General features: G+C 34.1%; 1 protein-coding gene across 4 annotated transcripts in view; it reads right to left on the reverse strand.

The window, feature by feature from the left end:
* Window positions 1-16,970, reverse strand: part of LRBA (LPS responsive beige-like anchor protein) — a 765,281-nt gene that overhangs the window by 333,627 nt on the left and 414,684 nt on the right. For all 4 annotated transcript variants that reach the window (XM_030816230.1, XM_030816232.1, XM_030816231.1 and 1 more), the window contains one exon: window positions 4,771-4,895. In XM_030816230.1, coding sequence (XP_030672090.1) covers window positions 4,771-4,895 — 125 coding nt within the window. The remainder of the gene's footprint in view (window positions 1-4,770; window positions 4,896-16,970) is intronic.

Below are 16,970 nucleotides of genomic sequence, written 5' to 3' on the forward strand. Positions count from 1 at the left end.
TGAGGATTTTAAGTTAGCAGCAGTAAAATTACCAACAGTACTCTAATATACACCACATGCGCTGGTGTTCAATTCTCAGTGGTCTAATAGCTTTCTGCTAAAGAACTTTAAAAAAAAAAATTAGAACAAAAATTTTCCAAGCATAAAATAAAGGATTATTATCATGTTTATATGTGCTGGGGAAAAGTATATTTTTAACTTTCATTTGCCTTATTCTCAACCAACCATTATAAACAAGTATTTTGATATCTTCTGTGAGTATATTCTACACTCATCTAAAAGTTAATTGGATGAAGTCAAAATATACTTTGGGTTCCATTTTAAAGCTCAATTCAGATATCTCTGGCTAATAAAATTGTTACTAACATGATCGCTGTTTAAATTTTTCATATCATTATTAAGAAATGCATTTTATTCTGGTTTAATTTCACCTTTTATTCTAGTTTAATATTTATCCTAACTTAAACTGCAATTGTTACATAAAATTGGAGAAATCTGTCAGAAATGTCATCTTTAAAAATGATTTGATTCACTGAGGCTAAGAACAATGAAAGGCCTAAGAGAGAGAGAGAGGCTGGTCCTCAAAATGTAAAATTCAATTTCTTCAGAGCTAACTCTGGACATGAGTTGATTTATCTATCCAACACAAAACAGGTAAGTAGAATTAAAATATAAAAAGAGCAAAAACACACACAAAACTGTTCCACCTTTGATATAAATCCTTTTTAACATCTACTGAGCAAGTGAACTGGAATCATCAATAGTCTGTATTAAAGTAAGTTTATACTTTAAGAATTAGCATTTTTAAAAAAGACTACTATTGGAATAACAGAGTGCCTTCAAACATACATAAAATAAAAATGGGTATCTACTTATGTGATGTGAAGCACACAACATAACAGTATTCTGAACAGGACACATAAAGAATATCTTATAATCAACTATTGTTCTAATCTAATTGATTCCCCTCTATAGTTTATGCCATGTCCATAGCGTTCCAAGTCAAGAAAATTGACTCTGGAAAAATTAATGAAACTACAAAGTATAATTAGGAGAATAACCCAGGTGCATCTCGTAATAGTCATGGGTTACCCAAAATTTTAGATAGAGAACCTAGTATATGTTGATCCTAAAAAGGAAGCAACAGTATCTGGCATTATTGAAGTTATGAGATAATGGCATGATTTAAGATCTTTACATGATCTGTCATTCCTAGAAAACCAAATGAGTTACTTGTGTCATTCCATATGCTTACAAGATACTTTTAAAACCATGTTAAATTCTCCTTATATATTTCTATTAGCAAGCACGAATTCTCTACGAAATAAAAATGTCTTGAATTCAATAGGATTCTCTGCTAAACTGTTTTAGCACCTGAATTAAAACCAATCTTTCTACCATTTAAAACACTTTTTACGTGGCTTTAATTTGAATATAAAATTCCCATTATATTTAATAATGAATTTTAGAGGACAGCACAGCACACTGATATGAAAATCTGGGTTTCAGTCAGTTAACCTGGGCTTTAGTCCTTTATCTACTAAAAATTATACTGGCCCTTTGTTTCCTCAGTTTCCTTATCTGTAAAGAATAAAGTTAGACTAGATGTTAGCCTTAGGTTCCTTCTACATCTAAAATGCTCTGATAATAAGTAACTGCTTACCTGGGCTCTGGCATTAGGAAAATGTTACAAATCATTGCTACTAATTTCTAATAAATTTTAAAACTATAAAATGGAAGAAAATGCCCTCAAGAATAAAATGCCCAGCTTTGCTTGAGCTGCTAATTTCCATAAAGAATATTTAATCATAAGAGGAAGTATTAATTTTAATTTTAAAATATGACTCAGTTTCTGCAAAGTTAAAGAAATCGCCCATTATAACATGACTTTTATAAATAACCACTTTGGAGGGTCTCTGTTTGAAAAATTACCTAAAGCTTTTTTCCCCAAGCAAGTTAATGTGAACTTGGGAAGGGCAATTAAATTGTCAGAATTAAAAAATTTGTTTTTAACTAGAAGGTAGCCAGAAGTAGAGTCATGGGGCTGGTATTGATCGCCCAAACAGAGAACATCACTCTTCAGGTATTTACTCTGCCACCTTTACACTAGAGGCTTTCCTTCAAATCAAACCAATCTATAAAAAAGATGGCTCTTAGTACTAAAATACGTAACTGATCTCCAATGCCACTTCTATTTAGATGTCTTCCTTTGATAATGATAATATAGTTCATGGTGTTCTAAGATTCTGCATTTTTAAAATGTCCTATCTCCTTAGTTAAATAAATTATAAATAAAAGTGAGAAGTCATAAAAATATAAGAATGACATACTATCCTCATTAATATCTATTTTAAACATTTAAATTCAACATTGAAGCACAGTATTTATCCATGTTAAAATCTGTAATTTCAACTGCTTTTTGATCACATTAACAATTTTGTTTTGCATACTTAATAAGTTTATTTTGATTAGCTTCTTTAATGCTCCAAAATTTTTAAACACCAAATTAAAATTGAATGTCACTATAAAATATTTAATACACCAGTAAAAAATTAAGCTCTTTGTTTACAGAATATATTAGCATAAATTTTCTGACATCAAACAATACCATAATACAATCTATGTGCTGAATTTATTTCCTTATTATTTAAAATAAACATGAGGTAGGATTAGAACTTTTTTTCAAAAAATGTTATATTAAATATGATATATCTCTGAAATTGTAAGACAACTGAAGAATTTCCTACACATTTAGATTTTTAAACATATATTTCAAACCCAAGTTTTGTTTTTAATGTTTTGCAGTGTGACAATAATTATAAAATTACTATAAAATATTACTCAATGCTTACCTTTGCTGTTCTCTCTCAATTTAAAAATGCACAATAAAACATAGATAATTAACACCAGATTAACCTTTCAATTACTATCAAGAGTAATCAGAGTGAAATCTACTTCTATACAAGTCAAGAGTCTTAGATGATAGTAAAAACATGTTAATAAATTTTTTTTGTCAAACATTAATGCAGATGCTTAGCATTAAAAAAGCTGACAAAACAATATGATTTTAAAAGTTCAACAATTAAAATTTATTCATTAAAAATCCTGTAACTTCAAAATGGTTAAATGTATTATTTTTGATAAGAATATTTTAATAAATTCTATATTAAATCTATACCACAAATTTTAAATTGAATTATTGATATCTAAGGATAAAAGATTAACAGTCTATCTATGTGCAATTTTAGAAAACAAACCCTCCCTTTCCAGATAAAAAAGGAAAATGTTTTTATGAAAACATACTGCCATGTATAGATCTCAGAACTCACAAATTACTGTAAATGATGGTTTAGAAGACAGAAAAATAATTAAATTTCAAATTTTAAGTGGACATGGTAATATATTTTGCTGAAAATTGCAAAAAAAGTTCACTTTCTCAATGTAAGCATCATTAACCAAAAACAAACCAGAAAATCAAAAAAAACACACAAAAAAAGAAAAAAAAAACCCTCTGAAATCTGTTATCACCACCTAAAAACTATATGTACTCTAAAAGCAAAAGTGGCCTAATTAATTCTACATTTTATTTCTCTTTCTCCACCTCCTGTAGTTGAAGATGTAGGGCCATGAGACTATTATTGCTTTTAGATCACTTTGTTATTGACTATTCTCTGTATGATCATTTATTTTAAAGGACTGATGTCACATGTGGTGTTATATCTGATGACATATTGTGGACATTTTCTTCCAGAAATGGCTCTTTAAGGCTGAGTGCAAGAGGTTAAGCTGCCTGACTGAGGCCAAACCTAAGATTACAGATTTTTAATCTAAATTCTCAATATCCTTATTGAATATAAATTAACATTTATTTTGTATACTACATATTTCCATTTAATCACAAGCTGCTGCATGTTAAAACAATACCCTGAAAAAGGAAAATTAAAAGTACTTCTGACTTTATTAAAAACCAATTTATATTTTATAAAGTCAGGATAATTTTAATGTGGGGAGGAGCATTTCCCCCTTAACCAATATATCTTGACTTTCAAAAATCATAAAATAAATGAAATTTTATAAAAATATATAGTATCAAATCCAAAGGACCTTTTCAGTTTTTCCAATTTACTTATAAGACTTTTACCTAAACTGAATCATAGTCATATGCATTGTAACAAAAAAGGAAAAACGTTTTGTTAAGCTCTGATAACAAAATAATATAGAATAGGAACGTATGAAAATAATGTTTATTCTCTTTTTCCATGAGCCATCTATCATAACCATCTTCAAATCAAGGCTCAGAAAGTATCTAGGCACTTGGACATTTATTATTATCTTTCCCAGTTCATGATCTCATGCTAAAATACCAGGATTGGGGGAAAACCATGTATACACAACAGAACCTAGAAACTTATCTGGTTTGTAAATGCTGTCTTCCTGATATTCATGGATTTAAGGCATGCCTCCTGGATTCATTTACCCAAAGCTGAATGTGTCGCTTAAAAGGAGACATATTTAATCTTTGTACTCTGAAACAAAGGGTCTATGTTAAGTAAGTTTTTTATGTGTAACATAATAAATAAATATACTTGACACCATAATTTAATAGGACTCTATAGTAACTATAAAAAAATTTAACTTCTCTTTCTGGTATGAATAACCATGAAATGTGGTGTTGGACCATTTTACAGTGCCTTGTAATAATGAAGTTATGCTCTTCATTACCAAGTCCTGTACCTGCTGCTATTGGCAAGGAATGGTTTATACACTGACCATGTTCCACGGCTGTTTTTAGTGTCGCTTCAGGATGTGTCGATCCTAGAGAGTTACGCACAAATCGTCGCCGGCGCCGCAAGTCATCTTCCCAGTAGTCAAGGCGCCAGAACTCACGAGGACGACTACAATGAAACAGAGAAGCCACATATGTTAGCAATTATCAAACAGCGTGGTAGCACTGAATTTCTGCATAAAGCTCTCCTTGTTTGCTCTGCCTTTTTTTCCCTCTCCTTCCACTTAATTCTCCCTCCATCTCACACTCCCCTTTCTGCAATCTTTAACTTAGGTATGTCCTTGAAAATAACAGTATCACCTTCTAGTCTAAGGAACTCCTTTTCCTTTTCTTGGAAGGTGAAATGAGCACTAAATACATCATTTTGAAATGAATTGCTGACAGTGTGATCAGTTTCCCCACACTCTAGTGGCATGTGCTCTGATTTCAGCCTCATTTCAGCCTCAGCAGGGCACCTTTCTCTGTAGCTGCATTTATAAACCAGAATAGGGAAAAGGCTATTATAAATATGGTATAGCATTACCTATATTAATCAAAGTCCGTCCCCCTTCATTTTTCTTCCTAATTTGTGCCTTTTTGCACAAGGTCAGTAAATCATACCATGAATTCTTGGTCCAGAAAGTGTTAACTTTAATGAATATCTCAGTTACATGGTTATGTATGTGATAATAAAATATTACTCTGTTTAGATGTGCAGGAATTTAATTAAAATAATCTCTTAAAATATTCATTACATTTAGCCCCTGAGGCTTAGAACAACACAAGAAAATGCATTTCTTTTCCATTTACTGTTTTTAAATAAACCATTCCTGTAGAGTGAAATAGCAATCTATTTTCAAGCAAATCAGATTGGATTTCTGTTTTATGTACTCTGTTTTTATATTTAATTAAAAACTACATGCTATATGATGTACAATAATTGCTATATCGAAAGCATACTTTTGGAAATGTATTTTTTTTGCTCATTTCAAATTCTATATTTTCCCCTATTACATAGACATTTTATATGGCAATATATAAAGGTCAGCTTTCTCTCTTGTTAACTAATCATGATCTAGCATGCTGGAAAAATATTTTATAAGGAAAATACTAAAGATTTTCAGGAATAGTAAGAAAAAATCTCTGTAGAATACATTAATTCAATAAAGATATAAAGCACGAACACCTGTAAGTTTCAATAATGAAATTAAAAAATTATTCATAATCAAAACTTCTTCAGGAATGACTAATACAAAATACAGTCTTACTCATATTTCGTGAGCTAATAAAATTGTATCTGTCAGCTTTGACAAATTAGTAGTCTTCAACAACTGACAGTCCCAAACTACCCGAGTAAAAGTTACCTTTATTTTGATGTTTTAAAGGTGTTATCTTTAAAAATTCAAAATAGGTTTATAAATAAGTACTTTTATCAATTAAAAAGTATCTTGTATTAATAAAAAGCATAAATAGTACATTACTTAAAGAAAATCTTCTTAAAACAGTAGAGACTGACCTCTGAAAATGCTGAAGGGATAAGTACATCAAATATTTCCTTGGGTGATTTTGGTCAGGAGAAGGAGATATAATGTAATCAAAATGTAATACAAAAAAGTATAAGAATTGCAGTTCTCAAAAAGGAAAATTTAAAAAGCTATTATTATATATTTCTTCATTATTCTGTCTAAATTTGAATAAAAACACGATGATATTATTTAAAAATAAATAAATACCCACAGAATATACATACAATCAAAAGACAACAGTTGTTTTAACTCAATTAATAAAATGAAATTCTCCTTAGGTGAGAAGGAAAAAGGCAGTACACAGATGGCTGTGTGTATGGCTTTGATAGTCATGGAGCTTGGATAGGCACTTCATCATTCTGCCTACCTACATTTATCTGTTAAAATTATTATCAAATATCAGCCAGGATGCAGTCGTGAATCACAGGCTGCTCCTCGTCTTCAGGGGAATGATACAATGAGGGTCTATTCATCAGTGCGGCAATCGGCACAAGTAATTAGTTCCCTAGACTGAGATCTCCTACAAAGCCTATTTCAGTCAGCACCACAAACATATGATGATGTAAAGCTAATGAAAGCTGCTCAAATTTGTTAACCTTTTCTGCCATCAATCCTTCTAATACTCTATGCTTCAGTATTATGCAAAGGTAGTAAATTATTAATTTGTCATTCATCCATCCTTCTACATTTTCAGTCAAATTAAATGATGTCATTCTTCTTGATAACAATTAAAATTATAAGAGATGTTAAGCTGCTATGATAAAATTATGACTAAATTAGGTAACAATAGATTCTACTATAATGCACCACAATGAAGTCAAATTCAATGGCTATTAAGCATATGTACAATAACTTTTATCACACAGCAGAAAAACCAGAGGAATTATAAAATTATTCACAAATTATCAAGTAACTCAAAGATAGTATCTATAGGAAAAATAGCCAAAATTAGGAGGAAATAAAATGATAATATTTATTTTTATACCTTGACACTAAAAAAAATGGTCAAAATGGTGACATTTGGCTAAAACAAAAATACCAATGCATCAGGGAACTGAGAATTTGTTCACATAATAGAAATGAAAGTTGTTTCATTTCTGCTAACTATATATATATATATGCACACGTACATACTGTCTTCAAATATATTCTATCGATTTTTTTTTTTTTGAGTTGGAGTCTCGCTCTGTCACCCAGGCTGGAGTGCAGTGGCACTATCTCTGCTCAATGCAAGCTCCTTTTCCTGGGTTCACACCATTCTCCTGCCTCAGCCTCCCGAGTACCTGGGACTACAGGCGCCCGCCACCATGCCCGGCTAATTTTTTGTGTTTTTAGTAGAGACAGGGTTTCACCATATTAGCCAGGATGGTCTTGATCTCTTGACCTCATGATCCACCCACCTCGGCCTCCCAAAGTGCTGGGATTACAGGTGTGAGCCACTGCACCCAGCCTATTCTATCAATAATTTTTTTAAATACTTAAACATGGTGCAAATAGAATAAATGACTCTGAAATACTGCATCATAATATTTACAATCTCCTGAAGCTATGTCACTTAAGGACTATTTTTCCAACACAATCCAGTTACAACACAATTAAAAAAATCTGAAGACAAAGCAAATATCACTTAGTTCCGATCACATATCTAGAAAGAATGATAAAAATCATTTCAAAAGACCAACAATTTCAATATATTTTTTGAGAGTCTCTTCATATAAAGCACTGCTCCAGGTGATATACTATACAAAGTTCTCATGTAACACACTTATAATCAAACAGTTAGCTATTAGTCTCATTTGAGAAAATAGCATTTATCATCCAATTTCAGATTGTGTAGGTAATACATGTTTTTGGAGAAAAAGCCACACACCCACTTATTTGAGATGAAGATCATTACTAGCATATTTAAAGTCATTTGCATAGTAACAAACCTGGGCCTAAAGTACAATGTTTTGTTCCCCTAAGTCTGCTCCCTCCAACAACACATACTCTCAGTATAACGCTCTACCATACATACAAAAAAATGAGGCAGGCTTTGTCATTTTAAAACAGTATTATAAAGGAGAATGCGTAGGTTTTGGTCTTCAACTTACTTTCTTCACTCTCATTTAAGAAACACTGTTCCCTATCCCGTCCCTTCCTCAAAAGCCTCTTCCAGGGGAAAGAGGATACAAAATTGGCAAATTTATTAATAACATAGTGATCCAACCCTCTTCCCAAAAGGTTATAAAGTAATTAAAAGATTATACATTTTTGTAGTTATCACCATGGTATGACCAGCAAAATTTAAAAGACTTCATGTATTCAGAAACAGACTGTTGACCAAATATAAGCATGGATAAGATGAGAAATCACTTATTCTGGGACCTTATAAGTACATATCTAGATCACATTATATACCTATACCTTTATATATCTGTATCTATCCCCAAAAGTTATATTAATACTACACAACACCCTTTCACAAACTTCACTCATATCCATTTCCACTAAGATCCTCAAAATCTTCAAAGTAAAGAGGTTAGCCTAAGTTTTAGATCTGGAAATACTATTTCCTTCAGAAGACATAAGCCCTTCTCTACAAAGATGCCCTACTTAGGGCTCCTCTTAGGACACAATCTCCAGGTACTAAAGTCTTTGACTGGTGGAACATATGTCTTTAAAAAGTTATGGATGGCACTGAAGTTAAATATTATAATCTTTCTAATTATTTTTTAATTTAGTTTTTTCATTCTTTGGTCTAACTTCAGAGTCTGAAGTTAAAATTACCACGTAAATCTATTGGACTTTTCTACATATATGTCATCTAATTATGTTTCTACTTTTTAAAAAACTTTCATGTTATGTGTTTGTATACACACACCTTTAATACATCACTATAATCTACATAAAATAACATAAAGCAATGTCATGGGTTTTGGGGTTTTTTTTTTTTTTTTTTTTTTTTTAAGATGGTAGAGTGTCACCCAGGCTGGAATGCAGTGGCACAATGAGGGAACAGAACAAAGCTCACTGCAGCCTCTAACTCCTGGGCTCAAAAGATTCTCCTGCCTCATCCTCCCCAGTAACTGAGACTACAGATGCACACCACCATATCTGGCTAATTTTTTTTATTTTCTTAGAGATGGGAGCTTGCTATGTTGCCCAGGCTGGTTTCGAACTCTTGGCCTCAAATGATCCTCCTCCTTGAGCTTCCTGAGTAGCTGGGATTACAGACACAAGCCACTGGGCTTGGCTGGCAATGCCATTTTAATACATAGAATATATGTTTTATGTTCTACAAGAACGGAAATTGATAGATTATTAAATTTTTAGAAAGAAATATAACTCAAACATCAATAGATAGGCTACTTATTCTATTTCCTAGGCCCTTTATGGTTACTGATTTGATCAGGTAGAGCAAATGAATAAGAATCAAACAAATGAGAATCATTTGGAAGAGGCAGAAGTATTAAAACAAAATCAACAACTAAGGTACGATTCACATTTTTCCTCTAATAGTTAAATGATACAACTATACAAATCTATTATTTTTTCTCATGTTAATTGTAAGAATTTTTAGGCTGGGCACTGTGGCTAATGCCTGTAATCCTAGAACTCAGGGAGGCTAAGGAAGGAAAACTGCTTGAGGCCAGGAGTTCAAGACCAGCCTGGGCAACATAGCAAGACCCTGGTTCAAAAAAAAAAAAATTAGACAGGTGTGGTGGTGCAAGTCTGTAGTTCTAGCTTTTTGGGTGGCTAAGGTGGGAAGATTTCTTGAGCCCAGAAGTTGGAGGTTGCTGTGAGCTCTGATGATGACAATGAACTCCAGCCTGGCTGACAGAGGGAGAGACTATTTCAAAAAAAAAAAAGGAATTATAAAGTTTAGATTTTTTGAAACCCAATTAGCCAGTTAACATGGTATGAATGGCCAAATATTCTAATAAAATACCAATATATTTTCTAATAACAATTATTTATTATTTACCTGAGTCAGCTGTGGGAATACAAGGATTATTACCATGTTGTCCCTGATCTCATGGAAAAGGCAGATACAAAAACAAATAATAAGAATTCAAAAAAGTATGTGTAACAGAACAGAGCTTTACTACATGGCTATTAAGGTGCACAACTCCAGGGGCACTTTTCACATCAAAATTTTTTTAAATAACATGCCCTGGAGTTATGCAATGCTCATTGTACATTACTATATGCCACAGCCCAAGTGCTAGGAGAATACTACCTTTACCCACATATCCCCCAGTTCCCCTGCCCCACAATTCAACGCTCAGGCTCCTTTCTTTCTCTGGAATCCAAAAGTTAAATCTAAACTTGGGAACAGGAAACAGAACAAAGCCCTTCAGACTATCAGTGGCAGTTGCACAGTCAGTATTTCCCTGCTGTAGGAAAAAGTGGTCATATTAGGAAGATGCTTGGTTGTCAAAACACAAGCAAAATTCAATAAAAAGAATAAAATAATAAGTACATAAGAGAAATATTAACATTTATTTAACTAAAGCCATTAAGTTCGCACTGCTATATTAAAGTAGATAACTTTCTGGATATTGTTGTATTAAAGCAGAGTAGTTTCCAGAACAATGTTAATTACTGAATCAGTGGTAGCTATGTAAGTATCCCAATTATTCTACAACCTAGATGAATTGGCACCTATTATCAAATGAGTTAAATGTATGCATGTCTATCATCTCACTGGTTTTAGTGTCATTTTAATGTAACTTAAATATATGTCAATAAAAGTATATGAGATTTAAAAAGAAAACCTGTCAAAACACAATCATATTAGAAAATTTTCCCATTTTCCATCTCGCCCACTTTCCTTTGGCAATACCTGATAAATCCTGATAACCTTAACAGAAGTCAGTAATAAATTCTTCTAGTTAAAGTTCCAAATCCTAGAAAATTTTAGCACTTCATATTTTGTTCTTAAATTTTCACATTGCCTGTTTTTTAAACTCCTATATCTGACTAGCTTCTATTTCCATATTTTTAGATTAAAAATTCATAGTAGACATTAGTTACAACTTAAACAAATGGTAACCCCTAAAAAGCAGTAAACATTTTCAGTGCACTGTCAGCTTGAAGATAAAAGCACTTAAGTTCTTGAAAGGTTTCACATTCTGTATAAATCTTGGTGAAATAATGTTCAGGTACTATAGGTATCATACAATATAAGAGAATGCTTTACCTCACAAACTGAAATCTATGGTGCCTTCATGCAGATAAAAAGAAAATTAACTAAAACCTCTGTTTACCAAGTACTAACTATAAATCAAGGGCAGTTGATCTATGCATTATGCTGTCTTAATGAAAAGGACAAACAAAAACAAAAACAAACCCTTCAATTGTGTGGATTCCAGCAGAGAAGACACATACTAAAGCAGAATTCTTTCTTTATTGAGGCTTGATATGAAGATTTTATGTTACATTGAGACACTGGAGTATCATATATTTTATTTAATTATGTAAAATCAAATTTTATGTAGTTAGGAATTTCTGCATGTCACTATTCAATGTACATCTGTATTTGTTTTTTAAAGCCATCTAGATATCCATCTTCAATTAATTATTAGTTTGGACATTTGGCAACCAAGTTAATTATTCAAGAAATGATCCCGAGCTTTTCTTGTCTGTTGTTAGCCAGTTGATCATTTCTTTCTTCGCTTAGAATGTTTACCAGGGACTGAGTAAAGTTATGAGACTATCAAAATCTGGTGTTATACTACCAGTTAAAGCTCTAACAAAAGACATCTAGGAAAAAAAACCATTAAAATGATGTTATTAACAACCAGAAGCCTTAAAGCTCACCTCAGCCTCACTATTTAGACAAATCTATTATATTGTCCCCAAATATCTAATTTAAAAAAATTCACCAAACACTTGTTGAGTGCCAACTATGTACCAGATTGTGGTACATACAAATGAATGATGCTGGGCTCAGCCTACACAGGACAATGGGGACAAGGTAATTATTAAATATAAAAAAAGGTTAAAATAGACTACATTACTTTAGGCTACTCTGTGCTACACACTGTTCTCTGTTATATACAGTACCGCCAAGCCTCAGCAACCCTGCCATGATTAAATACTGCTATTCTCATTTTAAAGGTGACGAAAGTAAGTTTTACCCATTGGTAGTAAATAATAAGTCTACTGACGTCTAAGCCAATGAGCTTTTCACTACATAGCATTTCCTCTTGAACATCTTATTCATTACTATTACAGCTATGATCAAAGTACTAATTAACCCTGCCTGGGAGGACTGAGGATTTCATTAAGATTTTAATGAGGATCTATTTTGTAAGTTACATGAAGACATGGGTTTATGCGTAATTCACCGACCAAGCACAGTAACTGTTACAAAGCAGCCACTTAATAAATAATTGATCAAAGAGTAAACTGACGACTTTTAAACAGAAACTTAAATGATAAACCGGAGTCTGCTGAACAAAATGGAAAAGGCACTACAAGCCAAGAAATAGCATGGATAAAGGCATGGAAACGTAAAAGGGCACTGTAATTTTAGGAAGTTTTGGTAAGAAATCACAGCTAGACAGCCTCAGGATGGCAAAAGCTAAGGTAAAAAACATAGGTTTAGAACCAGATTTCAAAAGGCCTTGTAGAGTTAACTAAAGTAACTACCTTTACATCCTAGAGTCTACAGAGACAGCATCAGGCTTTCACAACAGAGGTTTAATATGATCAGGCTTGTATGCTACATGGCAGCAACATACAGAATGTCTGGATTAAGGCAGTGAGGACGGAGCCTAGAAGTGAAGGGCTGAAAGACATATCTGAGGTAGAATAGATAAGGCTTTACACGATATTCAAATATGGGAGGTGAGGAAAAAGATAATAAGAATAAAATCAAGGGCTGTAACAAGAAGGAAGTTAGAGGATAAAGATGCTATTTAATTAAAATAAATACACGTTAAACAGGCCTGACTGGGAAAAATAATCACATCCTAGATGCCTAATAACATCCAGGCAGGTATTTCTAACAGGTAAGTAATATAACACTGGAACTTGAAAGAGGAGAGGCCTGTGCTAGAGATTTAAAATAGGGAGACTGACCAGGCATGGTGGTTCAGGCCTGTAATCCTAGCACTTTGGGAGGCTGAGACAGGTGGATCACTTGAGCTTTGGAGTTCAAGAACAGCCTGGCCAACATGGCGAAACCCTCTCTCTACAAAAGATACAAAAATTAGGCACACACGGTGGCTCACGCCTGTAATCCCAGCACTTTGGGAGGCTGAGGCGGGTGGATCACGAGGTCAGGAGTTTGAGACCAGCCTGGCCAACACGGTGAAACCCCGTCTCTACTAAAAATACAAAAATTAGCCAGGCATGGTGGCATGTGCCTGTAATCTCAGCTACTTGGGAGGCTGAGGCAGGATAATTGCTTGAACCTGGGAGGCAGAGGTTGCAGTGAGCCAAGATCGCGCCACTGCACTCCAGCCTGGGTGACAGAGAAAGACTCTGTCTCAGGAAGAAAAAAGAAAAAGATACAAAAATTAGCCAGGTGTGGTGGTGCATGCCTGTAGTCCCAGCTACTTGGGAAGCAGAGGTGGGAACATCACCTGAGCCCAAGAGGTTGAGGTTGCAGTGAGCTGAAACTGTGCCACTGCATCCAGCCCAGGCGACAGAGTGAGATCCTGTCTCAAAAAATGTATAAGAAAATAGGGAGATTGGTTAGTCTTGGGAGTCAGTAGATTTAGCATTCATTTAACAAAAATGTCCTGAGTGTTTATTGTAAGCCCAGGTATTATGCTAGACCCAGAGAAGAGTCTATTGAAAGGGCAGGAGAAAGATGGGGATAAATATTGCAGAAGAGAAAAGGATCAGTAAAAGAAACAGGGAAGTAAGTAACAGTGCCTTACAATCAATAAGATAATGGGAGAACCAAAATAGAATGGTGCCAAAGAAGACAAATGAGCAGAAATGTTTCAAAGCAGTGAGTGGGTACCATTATTTAGTTCTACTTAAATATGCCCAAAAGGATGAAAAATGAAGAGAAGTCTTTGTTCATGTTTTGTGTTTTTAATAGCTTTATGATATATAATGTATATACCATAATGCTCACCTGTTTAAAATGTACAATTCAATGGTTTTTAGTATATTTACAGAGTTGTACAATCATCACCATGATCTAATTTAAAAACATTTTTATCACCCCAAAATGAAACTCCATACCCAATACCAGTCATTCCACATCTTCCCTTTCTCCCAGCCCCTGGCAATGATTAGCCTACCTTCTTTCTCTACATATTTACCTATTCTGGACATTTTATATAAATGGAATCCATACAATATGTAGAATTGTGTGACTGGCTTCTTTCACTCAGCATAATGTTTTTGAGGTTCATCTATGTTGTAGCACATATAAGTAGTTCATTCTTTTTATTGCTGAATGATATTTCATTGTGTAGATACGCTGCATTTTGATTATCCATTCATGTACTGATGAACGCTTGAATTGTTTCCATTTTGTGGGGATCTTTGGGTTTTACAATGAGAAAACTGAAGTACTTGGTTAGCTATCTAGCATTTGCTTCTCTCCTCTTTCCTAATAACTGAATTACAATTTTCTTCAGATATCTATCACTTTTCACCAATATGAAATAGAAACCTTCTATTCAGTGGTTGAGACAAGAGTTCTTTCTTTTTCCTGATGGTCTGAAGCAATGAAGCGTGTAGACCCACTTGCTGGCCGTCATAACGCATCCATGAGAGAAGCCAGATTGGAAATAGTTTATACATCCAGGGACAGAGAACTGAAAGAGTTGCAGGAAAATGGAGCCAGAAGCCTGCCCCAAAGCCTATACATATCTGTACTTCTTATAAGAGATATTATACTTCTTCATAATCTAGTAAAGTGAAGAAGTTCACTTGGTGCAAGAATTCTTATTACTTGCCTTTGAAACCATCTAACAGATACATGGATTACTGGTGATGCTGTGAGCAATTTGATTACAGTGGCTGGAAGGAAAAGCAGAGAGTAAAACACTCATGCTTTGGTGGCAAAGATTAATATTGATCTCCTCTTCAAAAATTTTGACCATGAAAGGAATTAGAGAGCTAGGCTGGTGCTTTAAAGAAGGTAAAGAACAGACTTAAGCATGTTTGCAGATGGAAAAGACAAAGTCCAAAGAATTCAAAGAAACTGAAGATGGCATTGGGGGTAGAAGGTGGGTAGCAGGAGTGGGGTTTGAGAAAGACAGAAGAGGTATGATCCCATAAAAAGATAACACGATGAACTTGGTAACCAAGACCATCTCTTTCTCTGTGGCAAAATCCAAGCACGTAAGACTCTGTACTTTAATAAATTCAGGGCTGAAGAGAAGAAAAACTAAAGACCAGATTTTGACCTGATTATTTATATTTTTTCTATTAAGCAGCATATTTTTGACTAAAGAAAAGAACAGAGGGGGTAAAATTAGAAGAGGTGCCTTGGGGAATATAGAAGAAAGCTGACAAAGGAAAAGTTTAAGGATGATTAAATAGCTTATGAAGGTCCAGCTGAGTTTGGAAACCACTGAGATAATGTAGCATCAATCTGCAGAATTGTGTGATTTTTCCTATACCCCGATCCTGACCATACTTAGTAACCTGGGAGAAAGGGTAAAAAGAGCAGCTGAGGCCAGGCGTGGTGGCTCACGCCTATAATCCCAGCACTTTGGGAGGCCGAGGCAGGTGGATCACGAGGTCAGGAGTTCGAGACCATCCTGGCCAGCATGGCGAAACCCTGTCTCTACTAAAGATACAAAAAATTATCTGGGCGTGGTGGTGTGTGCCTGTAATCCCAGCTACTTGGGAGACTGAGGCAGGAGAATCACTTGAACCCGGGAGGCAGAGGTTGCAGTGAGCTGAGATTGCACCACTGCACTCCAGCCTGGGTGACAGGGTGAGACTCCATCACCCAAAAAATAAACAGAGCAGTTGACCAGACTCATTCAAGATTTAGGACTGATTTGGTTGGCAGACCAAAATAAGGAAGGTTAAGGAAAATGAGCAGGCTAGTAAGAATGCCTGGGATGACTATGGGTGATAAATCCATGATCTTTCTGGACTTTAATAAAATAAATAACATAGGCTTTATAGACATTGACTCATTGGGAAATCAAATTTATCCTGCATCCCAAGCTACTTATATTGACGATAATTAATCAATATAACTGGCTTATGATGCAGGATAAATTTGATTTTCCAATGAAACAATCAGTAATTCTGTTTAATCAATATATCCAGTCCCCTTATTTACTGCTGCTATGTTTTCAACTTGTACTAAAACACACCTAGAATAAAAGAATGGAGGATTATAGTGTACTTGAAGACTTTCTTCAGTCTTCAAAAGTGATAGGATCACTAGCCAGGAGATGAGGATAGGGAGGAGAAGCTTGTTGTAAATAATCATGGGACTGAACAATCTATACACAGAGACCATCTGAAGGCTTACGGAGGCAGGACCTCACTCTTTTAAGAAGTATATTACATTATGCTCTTGGAAAGAGGATGGGAACTAAAATTTACTGACTGCCAATAATGTATTAGGCATACTATTACGTATTTTACATGTGATCTCATTTAATTCTCAAAACAACCATATAAATTAGAGATATAACACCAATTTAACAGTTGAAGAATTGAGGCCCAGAAGGTGAGTGATTCAGTTACTAAGAAAT

This window comes from Nomascus leucogenys, chromosome 7b (genome assembly GCF_006542625.1).
Source record: "Nomascus leucogenys isolate Asia chromosome 7b, Asia_NLE_v1, whole genome shotgun sequence".
NCBI lineage: Eukaryota > Metazoa > Chordata > Mammalia > Primates > Hylobatidae > Nomascus > Nomascus leucogenys.